The 21,847-nt window shown below is 25.0% G+C and overlaps 4 protein-coding genes across 11 annotated transcripts in view; 2 read left to right on the forward strand and 2 right to left on the reverse strand.

The window, feature by feature from the left end:
* Positions 1–156: 156 nt before the first annotated feature.
* LOC147658489 (G2/mitotic-specific cyclin-B) lies at positions 157–4,503 on the reverse strand. Its single transcript, XM_086917525.1, has 5 exons — positions 4,344–4,503; positions 2,872–3,447; positions 2,541–2,780; positions 2,354–2,472; positions 157–1,998 (listed from the first exon to the last, which is right to left on the reverse strand). Exons 1-5 carry the CDS (start codon positions 4,371–4,373, stop codon positions 1,740–1,742), a joined length of 1,224 nt encoding a protein of 407 aa, XP_086773651.1. The 5' UTR covers positions 4,374–4,503; the 3' UTR covers positions 157–1,739.
* Positions 4,504–4,626: 123 nt separating this feature from the next.
* Positions 4,627–6,572, forward strand: LOC100872184 (vacuolar protein sorting-associated protein 26C). Of its 2 annotated transcripts, none has more exons than XM_003695323.4 (6): positions 4,627–5,254; positions 5,330–5,473; positions 5,578–5,970; positions 6,038–6,134; positions 6,192–6,317; positions 6,398–6,572. In XM_003695323.4, exons 1-6 carry the CDS (start codon positions 5,198–5,200, stop codon positions 6,478–6,480), a joined length of 900 nt encoding a protein of 299 aa, XP_003695371.1. In that variant the 5' UTR covers positions 4,627–5,197; the 3' UTR covers positions 6,481–6,572. The 2 variants fall into 2 exon arrangements, with proteins under 2 accessions (XP_003695371.1, XP_086773656.1); XM_086917530.1 differs by having other exon boundaries at positions 4,786–5,254; positions 5,317–5,473.
* LOC100871822 (protein mono-ADP-ribosyltransferase PARP16) lies at positions 6,166–9,844 on the reverse strand. 3 transcript variants are annotated; one of them, XM_086917528.1, is made up of 7 exons: positions 9,439–9,844; positions 8,018–8,354; positions 7,738–7,893; positions 7,409–7,618; positions 7,154–7,319; positions 6,956–7,088; positions 6,166–6,820 (listed from the first exon to the last, which is right to left on the reverse strand). In XM_086917528.1, the coding sequence occupies exons 2-7, from the start codon at positions 8,336–8,338 to the stop codon at positions 6,661–6,663; spliced, it is 1,146 nt and encodes a 381-aa protein (XP_086773654.1). In that variant the 5' UTR covers positions 8,339–8,354; positions 9,439–9,844; the 3' UTR covers positions 6,166–6,660. The 3 variants fall into 3 exon arrangements, with proteins under 3 accessions (XP_086773654.1, XP_012344358.3, XP_086773655.1); XM_012488904.3 differs by having other exon boundaries at positions 9,435–9,837; XM_086917529.1 differs by lacking the exon at positions 9,439–9,844 and adding an exon at positions 8,429–8,976.
* A 679-nt stretch (positions 9,845–10,523) lies between these two features.
* Positions 10,524–21,847, forward strand: part of Mef2 (myocyte enhancer factor 2) — a 49,573-nt gene continuing 38,249 nt past the window's right edge. For 4 of the 5 annotated variants that reach the window (XM_003695322.4, XM_012488843.3, XM_086917538.1 and 1 more), the window contains exon 1: positions 10,524–10,925. The gene's annotated coding sequence lies outside the window, so the exon portion shown is untranslated. The remainder of the gene's footprint in view (positions 10,926–21,847) is intronic. The other variant, XM_012488841.3, reaches the window with a different exon arrangement.

Genomic DNA, 21,847 nt, shown 5'->3' on the forward strand with positions numbered 1-21,847 from the left:
ATTGAAGTTTATAACAAAGTTTTGCGAGACTAACTCGCAGCCTTATACTAATTTATCGATTTGTATTACAAAACAAATATCTCGATATAAGACTTTAAATATACATATTATAATATAATATTTAAATTTATATAAGTGATATATGATACCCTGAAAAAACATTATTACAGTTTATTTTCTACTGAAATTTTCTTTACATAAATTTTATACAAGATTTACGTTCTAAACGCACAAATAGTTTGGCAAAACGCCAAATATGAACAGCCACGTTCATCGATATAATATTTGTGAAAATATTGATATCAAAGTATAGATTATTAATATTGTCTGGAATACTCGGGTATTTTTATACATTAACATTTAAAATTATCTATAGAATTAATATCAAAATAAAAATGTTTTTATAATTATGAATAAAAGTTAAAATTTCATCAATATTCCAGGTATAAAAGATATGATTTACAATTTAAATACCTAAAAATCTTGTTTCAAATTAGATAAAAATTCGGCAAAATGCTCAATGAATATCTTGAAAAATGTTTAAAAATTAGTTCATTATAGATTATTATAGTTTGTTTTGTAATAAAATTTTTAATTTATAAAGTATTTAATGATATTCTTTTATTAATGATTAAAGCATAATATATTATATATTAGATGTGATGTAAAATAATTATTATTATTTTATTTCTTATATTTGATTAAGTTTTATAATCTCTGTGATTAAATTTTATAGTCAAATATAGTATTAAAATAGAGTACTAAAATGAATATAATAAATATGACCAGAAATCATAATAATAATAAATTCTTTAGACTTTAATATTTTATATCTTTCATCATTTTGCCGAAATTTTACTGAATTTAAACAGAGATCTTTCGGCAAACGTTGTTCGATAGTTTTCCTCTATAATAATCCAAAAGATATATATATATATATTCATCCATATCAATTGACTATACTCTCATGCTTCCATCTTTTTCATTTCTATACTAAAAAAAACTTTCTATATAATTACTCTAAATTACTAATTACGTAAAAAGATAAAAAAATCTTTAATAAATAATTTCTGCATTAAATATTTGGTTTTAATAAATCAGATATAATTTAAAACAATGCAATATACTCGTCAGTAAAGAATATTCGAGTTAATTATACGAAATTACTTATTAAAGTTTTTCTTTCTTTTTTACGATTTTCATACAATCCTGTAATATTCAGAATTAAAATGTCCCATTTTTAATAGAACTTATATGCTTGAGGCAAATATCTTGATTTTAAACGAGACTATCACAAACTTCGAATTTCATAGATAATCGAAAATTTTCTTACCAATTTAAATATTTTTTCTTCTAACTACATATTTTTTATTACGTATTTTTTAGATAAAATCATCAATTGTTTTTTTTATAATAAATATTTTTACATACATTATTAATAATGGTATGTTTTTTTTTAATTTCTCCAATATTTTGGAATGAAAGTTAAAAATAATTTTAATGTTAATTAAAATAGCCAACGAAATAAAGATTTAATTATATGATATTTATAAAATGAAAATGGTTTATATATATATAAGAAAAACGACGAATGAAGATAGTCTCGTTCTTTTTATTTCGTCTACTCATTTCATGTATTTCTCCTTTTAAAGATGTATTATCCTATATGTGTATTTATTTTGTCCAATGAAATATTGAACAAACCAATGTTTCACTGTAATTATTTTATAAATTGAATATTATATTGCTTTATTATCCGCAGTGGATATAGCAAATATCGTTGCTGATTTAAGTTCCGGTCGTGTGCTGATCTTCATGCATTTCGATTGGGCGTACTTCTTTCTTACAGCTTGATATTTGATCTTATCCGCATTAACTATAATACTCGCTGTTTCCCGTACCACGGGAAACACGTCGTCCTTAGAATAAGTGCTATAATGTGCCAAGGTATTGGTCCAAACAATTTTATGCTCGTCCTCGTCATTATTATCAATAATTCTATATGAATAAATATAAAAATAAATTATTAGTAAATTATGTCAATAATTATTTCATACAATATATGAAATTTATTTATTTAATCAATTGCTTAGCTATGTTCTATGATTCTTTTACTAAAATACCCAAAGATTGAGAGATAAGAGAAAGATTGATCATCAATCTAGAAATTTCTTCATTCATGATATTAAATGTTCAATATCAAAATGATTATATGTATATAAAACTGTGTAATTAACATTATTTTTAGATTATCTTATCAAGATATCTCATATATTATTATTCATCACCTCATATATTATTCAAGAAAACAATAACATTAATTTTTTAAAATAATTCTTAAAAAGTAACTTACAGGAAAGCTAAATATATTGCTGCAGCTGCAATAAGACTTGGTGGATAATGACACATTTCATAATGCACTAAACTTTGTTCTAGAAAATATTTGGCCATTGTATGATGTATTGGAAGAGCCTTAAAAATAAATCGTTTATTATAAAAAAATATATAATAAATTTGAGAAGTAAATTTATGAATTATACCTTTCCAGCTTTGCTGTATCTTCTCAAAAAATGTAAGGGTAATGGTCTACCAAAAGAATAATCTAATGTTTTCACAATAAGCATTTCCATTTGTAATATTTCTATCCTTGAGTATGCATTATCTGTGATATATACAAAGTCATTTACATCTGGAGAATACATCTCTTCGTACTTGCTAGCTATAAACATAGCTGTCACACCAACTAATTGTAATCTTTTTCTATCTATTGAACGAAAAGCCTGTTGGAGAAAATTAAAATTTATTTTTGAAGAGAATAATTAATCATATATTAGAAACATAAATATTTTATCTATGTATGTAACAACAAACCTGTAAAAATCTATCAATAGTAGCAACAGTCAGATATAATGTCTCTTGCATTAGATGGAATTGTTGATGTACTTCTACTAACCAATCTATAAGTACACTTCTCATTTTTGGTGTAACTTCTTGTCCATCTAAATATCCTTTTGAGATAGGAAACATATTTTCTAAGGTTCTTAAATATCCATAAATGTCATTACTATAAATAGAAACTAGACTAGGATTTCCTTTATCTTCTTCATCAATATCCTCAACTGCTAACAGATCTGAGGAGAATGACTGAACCTCCTTAGGAGGTAGTGACACCACATTATTTTCATAAGAAACTGTAACCTTTTTTACAGGTTTAACTATTTGGATAGGTAGTTTCTCAATTCCTTTTTCTGATGTTTTAATAGTTTGTTTTGAAACTGTGATTTTTTTATTATCTTTTGTCAGCAAGCTAGTTCTATCAATGGGCTCCACACCTCTTAAGGTATTCACTTTGTTACCTATTTCACCCAAAGCAGCTCTTTTAGTCTTTCCAGGTATTGTAGTCACTGAGGACTTAAGGTTCTTAACATTTTCTTGATTTACAATATTCTGAAAATTTATTTTGATTTATATTGTAATTTTTTAATAAAAGCAAAGTATAACAAAATTATATAAAAGTTATTTTAATAAATAGCATAACATCATATTAAAAATATCTTTTAAATAAATTAAAATAATTTAATCTATTAATTATTTTAATATTTATATTATATTTTTATCATATAATTATATAATTTATATTATATTAATAACATAGAAAATAAAATAAAAAAAAGAATATAAATAATATATAATAATAATTAATATATTTATATATATTTATATATAATAATAATTTAATATATTTCAAGATTTAAAATTAATAGTAATAAAATATATAATTATATTAAATAATAATTAATTATTTATAATAAATAATTGATATAAAATATAATTTCGTAAAAATAAAATAATATTAAAATTCCATAAATTATAGAAAATACGAAATTTCGTTCAAATTTAAAAACGAATTTCTATTAATACAATGTAATTTAAATTAAAATAAAAAATTAAAAATAATTTAATATCTAATTTTTTAATATCTGTTTTTACTATGAGACCATATAATATGTTAAAAGAGAAATCACATAATATGCCGCGTATGAAATATTAAAGAAAACACGCTTTTAAAGATCAAAATGTACGTTAATATGAATATTATTTTTCAAAGACATAAATTTAATTTACATGCTAAATAATCAAATAAATAATATTAAAATTCATATTAATATATTAAAATATAGCAATTTAGATAAATATAATTGTTATTTTAATAGTTTTTAAAATAAATGAAGGGCATTTAAAGATGTCAGGAACAGACGGTTACCCTGTTCTATTGACCTCCCCTATCAACATTCCACAACTAATGATTCAACATTGTCCACTTAAAAAAATTTAAATCTCACCGTAAGTGCAGTCCGATTTCTTAAAGCCATTGCTATTCTAGTCAAAAAAGAATCTCACGCAACACCAAAAATTCGTCTTTCAATTAAGCTACTTCCACGGTTTTCCAAACAACGTTTACCTCGCAGTAACGACTCTGTCGGTTTGAATTTGTTTAGTCGATTGGACGGAAGTTCACCTTTTGCGGATGTTAATATAGAGAAGAAGAAAAACCGCGAAACTCGAGATATTTGATTGGTCAATTAAATAGTCACGTAATTCAAATGTGTTACAAATATACTTCAGTTTTTTCTTGAATTGATAAATTTCAGATACTTCTTTAATTTATTTTATTCTATTTAATATATTCTATTTTTAATGAATTAATATAGAATTAAATTTTGTTATTTCATAAAATTTATTATATTTTTTCGTAAATTCTAAAATTAATTTTATTTTATGTATTTTATTTTATATATAGTATTTATATGTATATTATATATAATATATTATTTGTTATATAAATTTGAAATAATGTTTAATTTACATTTTTTTTTATAATTTTTTATTTCACATTAAAAAAATTAAAGTTAAAACTATTAAAAACTACAAAAATATTTATATTATTTTAAAACAATTGACAAATATTTCTCTTGATATTTTGCCATGATATCTGATTTATTTATATGTTAATACAATTAATTTCATTTATATTATATATTTTTTTATGTATAAATATTGTAAATTTTATAATTAATTAAATATATTGACTTAAATATTATATATAAATTATATATAAATTATAATCTTCGTCATTATTGACAAATACATAAAGTCGTAAACATTTATCAATCAATTAATAATCATAAATTATAAAATGACGATAAATATTGATATCAAATTAAAAAGAGCTAGTAAAATATATCACGAAGGAGTATATCTTTCTACTATTTATAACAATATTATAATTTTAAATGGTTATGTTTTCAAATCAAGGTTATGTTTTTAGGAAATAGTTGCTGGTTTTATATTACTACAAACTAATTCAGATGTTAAACATGATGGAATATTCTTAAGCATGGAAGGTTCTGTTAATTTACAGCTTAGTTCAAAAAATTTTGGTATTTTTGAAGCTTTTTACAATTCTGTAAAGGTTAATTTATAGAATTTCTAACAATTTAAAAAAAATTATATTAAGTATGGTTTAATTAAATAAAACTATATAAGTTAAGAATTAATTTTATTAATTATTTTCAGCCAATACAATTAGTTCAATATACTTTAGATGTTGCTCCAAGTGGAAAAATACCAAGTGGTAGAACAGAAATACCATTTGAATTACCATTAAAACCAAGAGGAACTAAATCTTTATATGAAACTTATCATGGAGTTTTTGTAAATATTCAATATTTTATACGTTGTGATATAAAAAGAAATTTTTTAGCAAAGGACGTAAACAAATCTTTAGAATTCATAGTAGAAGATAAAATACCTCTCAAAATACAAAAAGAACCTACTAAATCAGTATGTTTTAATATTATGCCAGAATCTTTGCAAAACACAAGAGATAGAACAAATGTACCTAGATTTTGCATTTCTGGAAAACTTGATTCATTATATTGTAAAATTTCTGAACCCTTAACAGGAGAGGTAATCATATTATAATATTTTTGTTTTGCTTAATAAGATAATATAATATATTATTTTTAAATACAAGGTGATAATTGAACATTGTGAAGCTGTAATAAAATCAATTGAATTACAATTAGTAAGAGTAGAGACCTGTGGTTGTGCAGAAGGATATTCTAGAGATGGTAAGATAAAAAATTATTAATATTTGAATAATTATCTTACAATACTATTTATTTCAGCTACTGAAATACAAAATATACAAATTGGAGAAGGAAATGTTTGTACAAATTTACCTATACCAATATATATGATATTTCCGAGATTATTTACATGTCCTACATTAAGTACAAGTAATTTTAAAGTTGGTAAGAATATCATATGAATTTTTTTTTGTAATTTTTATAAGAATTTTGATAATAAAAATTTCATAAATTATTTGTTACAGAATTTGAAGTGAATTTAATTGTAATATTTGAAGATGATTATTTAGTTACAGAAAATTTCCCCATAATATTATCAAGATATTAAATTTTATATAAAAATATAATATTATATATAAATAATATGTATTATTTACAAACTGTGTATATTTATTACAATAAATGCAATTTTATGTTAAATTTCATTCAATGAAAAATATAAAAAAACAATTTTTATCTTAATGTATTATATTATTAGATGGATAACTCATCATATAAAAAGTTTTTTTTATTCCAGTCCAACTTTTTGAGCAAATAATTTATAATATTTTTCAACTTGTTTATTATGAGTCAGACCAACTGAAGCCAATAGTACCACATAGCCAAGCACAAATGTTAATAATTTATGTTGCTTGAACCATGCCAATAATCCCTTATTATCAGTACATCTAAAATATTAAATTATTTTATTTATTTATCATTTTTTTATAAATTATAAATTATATTAAATAATATATAATATATATATATATAATATATTAATATATTTAAAAATATATGCAAATAATAAATATTGTATTTACCTTGTGGCATGAATTTGTTGACTGTAAATAAGAAGATAACGTACTCTTATTAATTCACTATTTGTTACCAAATAATATTTATTTGGAACTCTTCCACCTGTGGAATCTGTGACTAAATTTCTAGCATTATTTTCTGTAAAATATATTAATTATGATATAAATTATGATAAATAATATTTTATTTTAATATGAATTTACCTGAATCTCCAATTTTTACATCTGCATGATTAATTAGTTCACATAAAGCTATACAACTCATTTCACTTCCTAGCACACTACCTCCCCATCCATAGCCAACTGGACTGTACGGTAAACTTACACCTAATTCACTTGAAAGATATATTCCTTTACCAAACAGTGACTTCTAAAAGACATTATTATAATTTATTATTAAAACATTATTTAAAAATTATATATTTATAAATTATATATATTTTAAGGAGAATATTTTACCTTACACATACTCTGTTGTAAACCATAATGTACAATAGAATGAAAATTCTCTAATCGACTACCATGATAAGCATAAAAAGTTGAATGTCCTTCAGCAATTGTTTTCCATCTGTCTTCTGAAGTGGATTGTTTTGTACTTGTAACTTGGAATATTAAATTTGGTGCAACTACTGACATTTCTGAAGGTACTTTTCTCAATATTGAATCATACTATATTTCAAACATTTTTAAAATTTTTACAAAATTTAATTGTAAAGCATGAATAAAAAAAAATTTAATAAAATTTATATAATTATTTATTATATATATATATATAAAATGAAACTTACACTTTCTTTTTTAATACTTTTTATATAAGGGTCTCTTAAACGTACTAAAACCCAATGTAATAAATCTATAGCTGTTCCATATCTTTCATATACATCTTGTTCTGATAATGCTTTAAATATTACAGCCAATGGGGGAATTATTTCTATTGCTCTCCTCTATAATTAAAATTCATTATTTAATAATTATTAATAATTATTCAATCATTAATATAAAAATAATATAAATGATGAGATTTTTAAAAGTAATAATAAAAATAATAAAATATTTTAAGAATATTACCAGAGCTTCAATGTCTTTGCATTCATTTTTTATATACATTGATGGAAATGGTTTTAAGCAAGTATCGTAACGATATGTATTGCAAGCTGCTACAAATAAGGACCATTTTAAATCAGCTGCTCTTAGATCCTTTTCCAATAAATGCTTCAGACACTGAATCTTTTTTTCAACATCTTCCTGACTTGTAGAATCTAATCGAGTTGTATATAATACATCTAAATCTGATTCTTTTGAAATTCCTTGATCCAGATTTTTTCTTTCATTCTCTTTTTCTTTCTCTTTATCATTATGAATATTTTGCTTTTTGTTTGCATTATCCATTATTGGTAGATCAAATCTAATTCAAAATAATAATAAATGAATTATATCTTTTTAATTTTGCAATTTAATTTTAATTAAAAATTTACTTACTCTGTATCAATTTTATTTAATTAATATAAGCTATTTTTATGCTTTTAATTTTATAATTAATAAAATGTTAATAAACTTATAAATTATAAATTAACATCGAATTTAGTGATATAATATTATATTACACAATATAATTATATAATTATTTTTTTATTCAAATAATAGATACATATTTATAAAAAAACATATTGATATTTTAAATAAACATTTTTGTCATATAATTTTATTTGTATGCAGAATTATTTATTTCGAAATTATAAATTTATATACATATATATACATATATATTAAAATAAATTTCTCTAATTCATTTCAGTTATTATTTACTTAATAATTTTCTATATAATTATTCTACATAAAACGAAAAATAAAGAATAAGAAAATAAAAAAGAATATATAGAATTTAACAAATAATAAATCAATTAAATCAATATAAAATCTATTATCTTTTAAATATTATAAACTACATCACATAAAAAAAATATTTTTTTTTTTACAAAATAATTCTTATAAAACAGAAATACAACTTTCAAAAATTGAAATATAAAATAATTGATTTGGAAAATTTTCAATTTTTGTAGGAATATTTATATTTTTGCAGTTTACTAATGTTTGAACATTTTTATTCAAAATTATTTGAAACTCGTATACATATATGTATTACAATTTTATAATGAAGAATTAAAATTTTTTAATACTATTAATAGTTATAATAATATTTTAATAATATTTTTAAAAATAATTAACAATTAACATTTTTATTTTCATAATAAATTCTATGTTTTTAAAAATATATAATATAAGATTGAATGTAATAATTAATATATTATATATTTTAATATGTATATTTTTAAAAATATTCTTTTTTAATTTAACAGTACAGTGTTTACATACAGTTATCAAATGTATAACAAATAAATGACAAGTATGAAATATTTATTTTTGTAATGAATCAAAAAAATATATCTAAAAAATATCAAATTTTTTTCAATGATTTGCAACGTACTTACAGTCCACGACAGGCATCTTTGAAATGAAAATTTTATACTTGTAATGAATGAAAAGATAACTTATTATTTAAGAACATATATAATCTTATTACAACGAATTTGTATTGAAATTATATGAACATTGTCCTGAAATTTCATGGTTCCAATCACAGATCACATCTGTTTCATTGCGTTCGTTTGTTACATCGATGCTTGTCTCTTTCGCGTTGCTTAATATTATTCTTCCTTCGTTTAATGAATTTTTGATAAAATGAGATACATAAAGTAAGATATAAAAAGAAAAAAAAATAAAATATAAAAGAATACAAACGTATAAGATTTATCAAAGAAATCACTATTTACACGAAAGAAATATTTTTTTTATTAATCATATATATTTTATTTATTATATGTCTATTTAACATATATCTTATGTACATATTGCATGAAATATATATATATATATATATATAATATATATGTGTGTGTCAAAAATTACACAAAATACTTTTTTATACTAAAATATAATAAAATTTTATACTAAAATAATTAATAATAATAATTTATTAATATATAATGAATTTTCATTCGTTATAATTTAAATAATTTTAAAAATTATAAGTAAAAGTTATATTTCAAATATCTTGCGTAGGCATTTACATGCGTTAGGCATTTACATGGTATAATATCATATAGTGATAAATAACGTGCGAATTTGCTTCTCCGATTATATTATTTGTCCTTTCTTAATAGATTATAATACTAATGACTTATGGAAATGATTTAAAATAATTTAATTTTTAAAGTGATTTATGGATTTTATTAATATTTATTTTTATCATTTTCATCATATATTATTAATAAATATAATATGTTATAGTTTTGATAATTTACAATAATATTAATAATACATGTAAAAAACATAATTATTGAGTATATATTTTCATGCAGTTAAAACTAATAGTCCAAATAATAATATAAATTTTCATAAAATGTATATGTAATCCCTATATAAACGCATATTTTAGGGAAATTTATGAGAACTATTGGCAAGCATGTAACTCAATGTCATGCTTCAAGGTAAACTATCGATGACGTCAGTGCACGTCATTTAACAAGTGGGAGTGGATGGATAGATGTCGGCAATCGTGGTGGCTCTCGCGAATAATCGCACACGAAATTCGCAACAGGCGATATCGTATCGTCGCGATAATGTCGCGTGCCTCTTAGCGATGTAGTTTTCGCGGTGAAGAAAAGAAGCGAAAAAAAAAAAACAGAAAAAACGAAGAAAAAAGCTACATCGCCACACGTGTTTCCGCGGTAAATGGAAAAACACCGAAATCTGTTTGCGCATGCCCGGCCACCGATGACGTCACGAAAATTGTGCTTTTGATCAAACTCGCTTTCTCGCCGTTCCTTTTTTTTTTCACCGTGGATGTAATAATGTGGAAAGTGAAATAACTGTACGGAAAAGCTCTGTAGGAGCCGCGGAGAAGCCGGTGAAAATCGTAAGTAAATTTCACTCTCCTTTTATCGTTACAAAAGTCATTCGTTGACTTACAGTCTGTTAACATGGCCTTCACACACATGTACTCATACGCGTGCATGTATGAATATATATATATATATATATACACACACACACACACATATATATATATATATATATATATATATACGAATATGTAATATGTATATATATATATTATATATATATATATATATATATATATATATAATATATATATATATATCATATATTCTCACACACACATACGAAACGTTCATAATTTTCAGGAAAAAAAGCTTGTCCTGTAGCGATGTTTTAATGTCGAGTGTTTTGAAGCACTCACCAATGAATTTATGAACTAATATATAGTTGAATAATTTTGTCGAATGAAGAATTTCTTACATTATGGGATATATCGATTTTGCTTCAAAGCAATGAATGATTGAAAATGACAGATCATATTTTAATTAGAATATAATTTCTTGTTAAATTTTTTTTATCAATTCAAATTCATTCTTAAATAATTTTTGAACACTTATATAATTTTTTTCGTCAATTTTATTTCATTCGTGATGTTGATTTTTAAAACATAACCTTACGTGTTTTTAAAATAATTTTGAGAAATTATTTTTCGTTCGATGCAAATTAATTGACTTTTCGAAGTATTCACAACTGCATGTTAGAATATTTAATAACAAGTTCTTTTAATGAATATAAAAAACAACTTTTATGATCAATAAATATTCATAGATTATTTTCATAACAAATATACTATAATAATATGATTATATTTTTATATAGGATAATTATTTTTCTTAATAAAGAATGTTTATTAGAATTTTCACAAATGTTATAATTAATAATATTCCCAAATCGTGTAATTAATAACACAAACAATTTATTTTTAATTAATTATTAAAAAATATTGCTATTTTGATTAAAAAATTGAATATTTTTATTAATCTTTATATAAATTGATATATTGTATTACAATATTTAATCTTTAAAATTTAAATAACATAATTTAAACTTGATATAAATTGATATAATTTTTTCCGTATTTATATTAAGAATTTTAATAATGTGAAGAATCTATTCTTATATTTTATAAATTTTTTTAACACATAAATAAATTATCTTTAAAATGAAACTTTATATCTCTGTAAAAATATTACTAATAGATCATAAAGAATTGAAATATTGTTACTACTATCAATAATAATTTTTAAATTTAATCATATATACACATATGATATAAAAATCTTAAATAATTATTATTAATCAAAATAATAAGTTTTATATTCTAAATTGTTCAATACTTTTAATCATATAATTTACTAGTTTTTATAAGTAAAATTTAATTTTTAATTTTATAATTAAAATCATATAATAAATAATAAGAATTTGAAAAAATAGATTTGATAAATTCACTTAAATTATTTATTTAATTTAAAATATAGATTTTTAATCTATTTATTTATTATGAATGTTTAAAAATTAATTCTTTTTTTTTTTATTGAAAATTTTATAAATAACTGTGAGGTGCTGCCATCTAGAAACTCAAATCTTAATTGTATTTAGTTATATCGGTAAAGTAGAAAATATGGTAATATTTTGTTTTATTTTTATTATGCTAATGTTTTTATTACTAAAATATATACATGCAGAAAAGATAATTAACGAAATATTTAATTTTGAAAATTATTAATTAATAATAAATAACATTTTTTCTTGATATATATTATATTTTTTTTTCCATTGAGAATTATTATATTAATTTTTCTTATTTTTACAAATATATTCTTCTTTTTTTGCATCTTATATATACTTATAAGTATTGTAATTTTTTTGTTTATATTTTGAAATATTTGTTTTAAATATTTTTTCATAAAAATCCAAAGAAATATAAAATTCAATATTTTACTTAATTATTTATATTATAAAAATTATTTTTTCACCATCATTCTCTAGGAAGTCTATAATGATATCATCTCATTTATTATATCTTATGTTTTTAAAAAAGGTCCTAGTTAATTCTATGATTACTACTATGGTTATTCTTATAATTACATCATTTTTTTTCCATCATCCGGTGATTTATTTTTTTTTTTTTTTCGTGTGTACTTTATATTTAATTATTATTTTTTTATATTAATTTTTTTATATATTATGTAATAAATATATCTAAATCATATTGTTGTATTGTTAAATAATTTTATTGATAATTTTCCAAATAAGAATTATTTTTATATTATACATTATTTTTATACTATTTATTATTCTAAATTATTCTATTTTGATAATGTATCGCGAGATATAATTGTCTCGGAAATTTGAAAGCAATTGGTATGTTTCAATGTGTTTACAGTTTATGAAAAATTTAAATTATTAAATATTTGATAGCAAGTAAATCTTTTATTCGATAAAGTAATATGGGAATGAATGCGTTGATCCGTTATACGTATTTTGGCTGGTATATCAGATGTAGACTTATCATGGAATCTCGTAAAACTTGAAGCTGCGTAATAATACGCGACTGGTTTGCTACAAAGAATTATACGACCTCGTGGTGCAAAGCGCGATACAATGTGGGTCCTCCAGTCTATGCAAATGGATGGAACTTGTATAACTTAACCGTTGACTTTATTTATTATTCTGAAATATAGATAAAGTTGTTTTATTCATTTGAAATCAGTATAAAAAAAAAAAAAAATCGGTTGAATTGAATTAGCTTATAATTAAAAATTTGACCCGTCAAATTAAACAATTCAAAATTGGAATTGTGTAAAATTCAGTTTATCGAATTAATAATTAAAAATTTGATATATCGAATCGAATAATCTATTCATGTCAAATTCATTTCACCGAATCAATAACTCAAGCTTTGATTTATTTCAAAATTTGATTTATCGATTTGAGTAATTTAAAATTCGATTGATCGAATTGAACTGAATCGAATAATTTAAAATTCGATCAATTGAATCGAGTTGGATTTATTCGTTCAAAATTCTGTTCAATGGAATCGTAATTAATTCGAATAATTCAAGATTTGCATTGAGTCATTAAGCATGGAATGATCATTTAGAGACATTTAATGTTGAAGATGTTTTAATTATTCAAGTTTTTAATACATAAAATTCTATTTAAAAATTCAATTTTTTGAAGTTTCTTCTATATAACGATACAATTTAATTATAATAATTATAATAATAATTGTAAGGAATCGATAAAGAGGAGAATAGAAAAAAATTCTTCGATTTATTTTGGATAATTATTTTCGATGAGTGTTGCGATTCTATTAAATTGTGATTTGTTTAATTACACCTTTATTGTTATATCCGAAAAATTGAACGTTCATAAAAGTTCCATGAAGAAATCGTGCATATCGCCCCCGTCATCGATCCCACCCACTCGCTAAAGAGAAAGAACAGTTTCATCGATAACCTTCTCGAGAACAACCCCAACCACTGACGTCATTCATTTTCGAAACATTATGCAAGCTTTGTGAATATTGCATATATTGCATATTATCTTTTGAAAATCTTTCGAAACGATTATTTTTCCTTTTTAAGAAATTTTTTAATATTATTATTTATTTATTTATTATATTATTTTATTCGTTGAAACGATTTTTATTAGAATAATTAAAAATTGGCAGATTTTTTAACTTTAACAAATTTTGGATTTTTTAACTAATTTATAATTATCAATCGAAGATTCTTATTGAAATGAATTTTATATATCATGAAATAAAAAATTACTATTATATATAATAGTACCATTAATACATACCATTATGATTATTCAAGTTTTTATATTTTTTACGAAATACACTTTTTTTTTTTTTATACAAGTACGATATGTAAATTATTAAGTTAATGTGCTCGTAAAATTCCATTTTGCAATAATTATTTTTTTATGTGATTTTATATTCAATACTTCTCAGACTGATTTATATTTTTTAACGTCTATTTAAAAGTATAATTATATATTTAATGTTATATGCAATATTCAATATTTTTCAAACAAATAATTTCAAATTTTCTAAAATCAATTTATCTAATAAATTTCCTATTTCCTTTTAAATTCTATTATTTTGAAAATTATATTCATAAAATATTCCAAAATCCATTAAAAGATTCATAATTCTTGAATTGTATAGATATATTTATCTTCTATTATCAATATTATCAAAGTAAAGAAAAATAAAGTTGATTAGTAGTGCTTGGAGTATTTTAATCAATTACAAATCTTATATCTATTTCATGCTTAAAGTTGCATTACAAATGTTTCAAGAACAATATAAAAAAATTACAATTCTTAAATATATTCAAATATAATCTTTTCAATTTCTAACACTGATTCCTCCCTGAAATCTTATTTCATATTTCACCCTTAAAATTGTATGCGCAATTAGGTTTTTGAAAATTTTTGATAAAAAAAAAAAAAACCATATTGTATCCTCTTTTTTCTAACAAATGTTTAAAGAGATTCTAATTTTAATATTCACAAAGGAGCAAAATATTCGAATCGAAGAATTGAAAGTTATACTTCTTTTCTTCCTTCCTGTCAATTTCATCGAGATTCGATTGAACCGACACAATTTGAAGATTTTATGCGGTTTCAAATAGACGTGAGATCGGGTGAACCGATTACAGATTATCGGGATCGGTGGTTGTCGGCAATCGATGATGAATTTAGAAGTAACATTTAAAATGATTTGCCCGGATCTTTTAATGGGACTGGCTAATTTGATTCGGTCACTTTGCAATTCTGACGCTCGCCTTAATAATTCACGGAGCGTACATTGTATTCTTGGAACCGATATAGATAGGTTATCCATGATAAAATATAATTTCACACACGTATTAATTCCAGATTGTAACCAAATCGTGATTTTCAAGCGTTTCCTTTTCGTTAATCTGATGGAATTTGATTATTATGCATTATCGCATAAGCGCTTTTCGATTAGGGCCGATAAAATGAAGAGATCGATTGATTCGGAATAAAGATGACGATACTTTTGATTTTTATATTCATGAATATGAATAGTTCGGAAATTCTTCGCTATTCAATCAATTTTAGATAACTATCATTTTTTATTTAGCTGTTATACATTATTATTATACATTATTATTATTATTATTGAAGTTATAGAATTTTAGAAAGCTTTTCCTTAGGAAATTTTAGGAAAATTGAGATTGAATTTCGATATATAAGAAATTTTCCTCGATGTATTTCAATTTTCAAAGTACATTGGCAACTTTTTATATTTTTATTTTTACATTTATATTTTTTATATATCTCTGATATTTAAATTTTCTTTTTATCAATTATAAAAGGAAATAAAAGAAAATAAAAATGTTTTCTTTTTCGTTTAAAATGAAATTTTAAAATTTAAAAATTTTCGTTTTAATTAATGATAATAATCCAATATAGAAAAATTTAAAGAGAGAAGAATATTTCAATTAATAAAAATTCCCATTCTATAACCTTTCCCGTAATCCATTACTGGTTGAAAAAAAAAAAAAAAAATATGGAATCTTCCCACTCTTATTCCACTCCCTATCTTCCGCTTCCCGTGGTGGCCATGTTCCCGCGCATCACGGTTAAAGAAAAACCGGATGTCAGTTCCCTAGAAACCTCTTCTCCCTCTCTCACTTTCTCTCTTTCTCTCCGCCACGTATCGGAAAAAGCGTCGAGGCTCGTTTTCCTTTTAACCGTCATTTTTTTTTCCCCCTGGTTAAAGCCAGGGCTTGTCTTTGAGGCTTGCGTTCTCGCGTCAGGTCACGATTGACGTAAATCTGAACGCAACTCCGATGATTCCTTCCGCCTACTCTCACGTGCAATGTACACGTGTCATTGTAGTCAAAAGTTGATCATCCTGCATGCATCCACCCGTATAGTTTTGTACAAAACACGTAGCTAGAAGAAAGAAAAGTTCGACGACAGTCGGTAACCATCACGTTGACGCAAGTTCGTTGTCGTTATTACGGTTGTTGCTCGTGTAAAATCGTGGAAAATCCATCAGAGTTGTTCTATTTTACGTTCTTTTCTTTTTTTTTTTTTTTTTTTTTTTTCCTTCGACGTACGTTTTTAAAAAGTTAATGACATGTCCCCGATTATCACTCGTTTTTTTAATCATTTTAAATAGGTTATGGTGTTCAAATTATCGCGATTTATTATTTGATTCATAAAATTCATTGTTTCCTTTTTTTCTTAATTTTGAGAATTTTTTTAATGAGGGAGATTGTGAGGTTAGGTTTACTAGAATAGATAAAAAAAATGTAGATAAAAAGTCAGTGAGAATCAATAGAAGTATAGAAAAAATAAAAATTCAATAATTAATAGGTTAAAGTAATAGGAGATTCGAGTGATAAATTATTTGATGTCATTCGAATATCCGAATGTTCGTAATAAATGACTTAATTTAAATTGTATCGTCAACAATATTTAATCATGATACAATAATAGTGACAGTAATTTTAATATAACGTTTTATTGAAATCTATTAAAGTTTTCTTATAAATACCGTCTCACCGATCATCTCTGTTTAATTTAAAACTCATCATCATTTCGTCTTATTTCATCTTTATTTCCGATATCGTGAAATAGCAATACTCTGCCAGTTTTCTGTCAAATTAACCATTATATCGACAGATTATAATTTGTCGTTTCTTGGGAGATGCTGAATAATCGTATGGTAACTAGAATCATCATTACTCATGTGGTATACTCACAAAAAGCAAGTGTTTATGCGGGAACTCGTCCGTCCCTCTCCCACTTCCTCCCTACTTTACCCACGCGCATCGCACTTCCCTCTCCGCCTGCACACCCCCTCTCCATTCTCCGCCTCTGCTGTGGATCCGATCACCACGTGTTAGCAGCACGTGCTGCTGCATCTACCTTTCCGCGGTTTATAACGTGCTCGAATCTAATCGATTTTTGTTATTCTCCGTCGATAAATAAAAGAGCTCTGTTGTGAGCTCGGCCGTTAATAAAGCGATAAGCCAGGAGTGGCAGTGAAATTTTCGTAATTGGCTTTACCATCTTCCATGATACGTATATTTTGTGCGTCTCTGTGATAATTTTTTTACTTGAAAACAAGATCGAATGAAATAAATTGTTAAGGAGTTTTATAATATATCAAGATATTCGATTGAAACACAAAATACCGATGTTATAATTATTATTACATTTTTTTTTTTTTGATTGCGCGTTCATAATCTTTACGAAATCGAATTTACAAAAATAGAATAAGTTAAATTACGTATATCCGATATCTTTCTTTTGATTTTTCTAGTAAGTAAATCTTTACTCTTGCAACATATTCCAATATCCAAACCATTCTCAATATTTACGAAGAGATATTGCAAGGTGCTCCACAAAATCCCGCTATAACCGTATACACATCTTAATGTATCCCTATCTAGGGTACCAAAGGGGGTGTGTCGCCTCTGGGGATGGGTTCGGGTCGAGGGTACGTACGCGTCACGGCGCGGTATCGGAGGGGTCGATTATAAATTTTGCACGCGTGGTACGGCAACGTGCACGCTCCAAAGATTTCTATCGAGGATCCGATCCGATTCACTCGATACACCGTGCTAGATGGAACAGCTTGATAGGGTTCGAAAAGAAGGACGACAAGGAGGGTGTGGAGCGAAGGGATTGTGCGAAGAGTGAAACGAGGTAGAGGAGGGTTGGAAAAGCTGCACTCGGCGCAGGTACCACGCGCACCTACGTACACCTACGTCCTCCTAAGGTTACTACCTACGTAGTAGATAGATGGGTAGCTTCTGTGTAACTAGGAAGGTGTATCATTCGTTTTTATGTGTGTGTATGCACGTGTGTGTGTGTGTAGGTATATGTGTAGATAGGTGTGTACGAGCTGTACAGGTAAAAGAAACGTCGTCATGGAAACGACCATGGCCACTCTCAATCAATACGCGATGGGATGTCGGTTCGGCCGGTGACGTAGACTGAAAGCCCACGTGGTCCTAACGGCCACGTGCGACACTTCCGTTTTTTCTTCCTGTCCTGTTGTATACCTTTTGGTTTCTGATTTTCGTTCTTGATTTACGTTATTTGTTTTGCTAGTTGGACGGCGAGTTAACCCTTTCCGGTTCTTTCTCTCTACCGTTAAATTGGATTCGAGTCCATTTCGTTCCTTTTGCTTGAAGTATTGATTAAAGAATATTAAAATCCTTTTCATTAAAGATTGATTGAATTTTTAATTATGAATACTCGAAATTTTTTAATTTGTCATTTTAAGGATTTTGATTGCTAATAATGTTCTGAATTTGTTTGATATTAGTCCAGATAACAAATATGTCAAACAATGATTAAATTTAAAAGAAAAATTTTAAGTATTTAGATACTCGTATGTACAAAATAGAATATAAAGTAGACAGGTTACATGGACATATGGATGAAAATATGTTATGAAAATTTTTTGAAAATAATTAGTATTAAAATATATATATATATATGTGATTTGTTTATTTATAAATTTGATTAATATTAATTTAATTTTTTTGTTGTTTTGTAACTCTTTGTATTTATGACATGATAAATACTAGAATACTATAATTTGAACAAATACTGTTTAATATTTAGAATTTTTTGGATTAATAGGATTAGGATTGGTTTCTTGGATTCGGTATTAGACTTGTAGATTTAAAAGAAAGATGCTAAGAGGTATTAGACTTATAGGATAAAAGTTTTTATTAGTTTTTAGAATTGGACTTATAACTTTGATGAAATAAACTTTGATATAAATTATAAAAATATATTATTTCATATACCTGAGATAATAACTGGTCGATGAATATTATATTGTAGAAACAAAATATGTTAAATTTAATGAAAATAGCTACACAAATACAGAAGTACAAGTACACGTATTAATCCAGAATAAATGGATTCAACTTTTCTAAGTAACTTGGAGAATTAATCAGAATAAAAAATACCAAAAACACAGATTAAACAAGGTTACAAGGTAGCACGGATTAATCCTTCTTCTTGAAACTTCTTTCCCTTCCACGTGTCCAAAACCAATTCTCGAACCAACATCTCGACCTAAACAAATCCCTAATTCGAAAAGAAAAAAGAAAAAGGGAAAAAAGCACGCAGGAAGAATAAGAAGTTGGAAGCAAATTACAGTCTCAAACTCGACTCCCTTTTATCCGTGCGGGGAAAGGAGAGGAGCGTGTAGCGAGTAGAAGAGGTAGATGAGGTTTCGCGGAGGCTGGTGTGGCGCGCGTGGTTCGTCTGTTCTCAAGGTGTCCGAGGTGGAGGGTAGTGGAGTTAAGAGGGACGAGGAGAGCCGAGTGGGGGCGAGAGCGATGCGGGGAGGGCCGTGGCGACGCCGGGCGTCCAGTGATCGCGCCTTAAAAGGTTCGACGCCGCACGCGCCCAACATCTGCCAGCTCGTTTCTCCTCTCTTCTCTTCCTCTGCTAGCTGAGCAATACACGCGCGTCTCTCTGTCTCTTTTCCTCTATGCGTGCCTGAATTCGTTTGTGTGCATGTATGCATGTGAGAGAGGTCCCTGTGTGCGTTCGTCCACGCGCGTGAAGAGAGATGGAGGAGGAGGAGGAGGAGGAGGGAGAAGGAAGAGGAGAGGAGTAATGGTAAGTTCGAGGAAAGAACAAGGGGAAGGGTTCCATGGGGACATCTTGAGGAATATTCTTCCCTGGTTGGTGGATGTGGAGTGATTATTGGCTGCGGTATGAGGATGACGGGAGTGGATAATTGTTTTATTGAATGCGAGAAGGGTATCTAGACTGTGGATAACGATGAAGGAATAATATGAAAAATTCTGTTTCAATTATATAAAGCTTGTAAAAAATGTGTATTCTTCTTTGGACGTCTTTATTCTTCAACTGAATTTAAAATTCATTTTGTTGTTAGGCTTGTGGTTTTCTTGGGAAATTCTTTTTCAGTAATTGAAGTTTAGTAAATATTTGAACATCTTTTTGTTTGTTTTTTTCTATTTATTGTATATTTGCTTTAATATAAGTGTGGGTGTATTGCAACATGGAGGATCAGTTTAGATAAAAAATTTTAGAAGAGCGTGGGTAGATTTTTATATTTCATGTTACTTCGTGCATTGGTATGAATATATCATAATTCTGAATTATTTGAGAGATTGTTTTTGGGAAAAAAAAAAAAAAATACTCATACGAATTTAGTTTTAAAAAAAGATATTTATTTTCTAAGTTCTTCTTAATTCGGTTTTATATAATTAATAAAAGAATTAACATTATTCCAATTTAAAAAAAGTAAAAAAAATTATAATTTTCTTTACTTAAGAGATGATAATATAAGATATAATATAATAAGCGAAAAGAATGCTGTATTAATATAATACAAATCTAAAAATAAATTAATTTCAATAATTTTCTCAAATTAAAAAAAAAAAAAAACAATTTGTTCTTTAACGAACGAAAAATAATGTTATATAAAATATTATATAAAATAATATTAAAACAAAATCAAACTGATCATTTCATTATCAAACTGTTGAAAAAAAATTATATAAAAACTTTATTCATCATTTACAAGAGTAATTTCAACTCAAATTATCTATTCTAAGATAATAATCCAATTTCCATAATAGTGTAAGTAATATACACCACATTATATAAAAAAATAAGGTTCTCATAATTATTTTGAATCGTTCACTGTTTAAATTACTCGTTATTCTTCATAAATTAATTAGTTCTCATCTTCTTGATAAAAATTGTATCGAATCGTAAGAGATCTTCTACACCAAGTTGAATTTGATGTATTCCATTCCATTCTTCTCTTATAACGTACGAAACAAATTCCTTTAGCGCAATCACTAATCACAAAATAATTACGTGTATTACACAGAATGCATACATATTGCATATTTCTCTAGATCAATTTTATAATAT

This window comes from Apis florea, unplaced genomic scaffold (assembly GCF_048593485.1).
Source record: "Apis florea isolate Af1SG1 unplaced genomic scaffold, ASM4859348v1 contig_2203_pilon, whole genome shotgun sequence".
Classification (NCBI taxonomy): domain Eukaryota; kingdom Metazoa; phylum Arthropoda; class Insecta; order Hymenoptera; family Apidae; genus Apis; species Apis florea.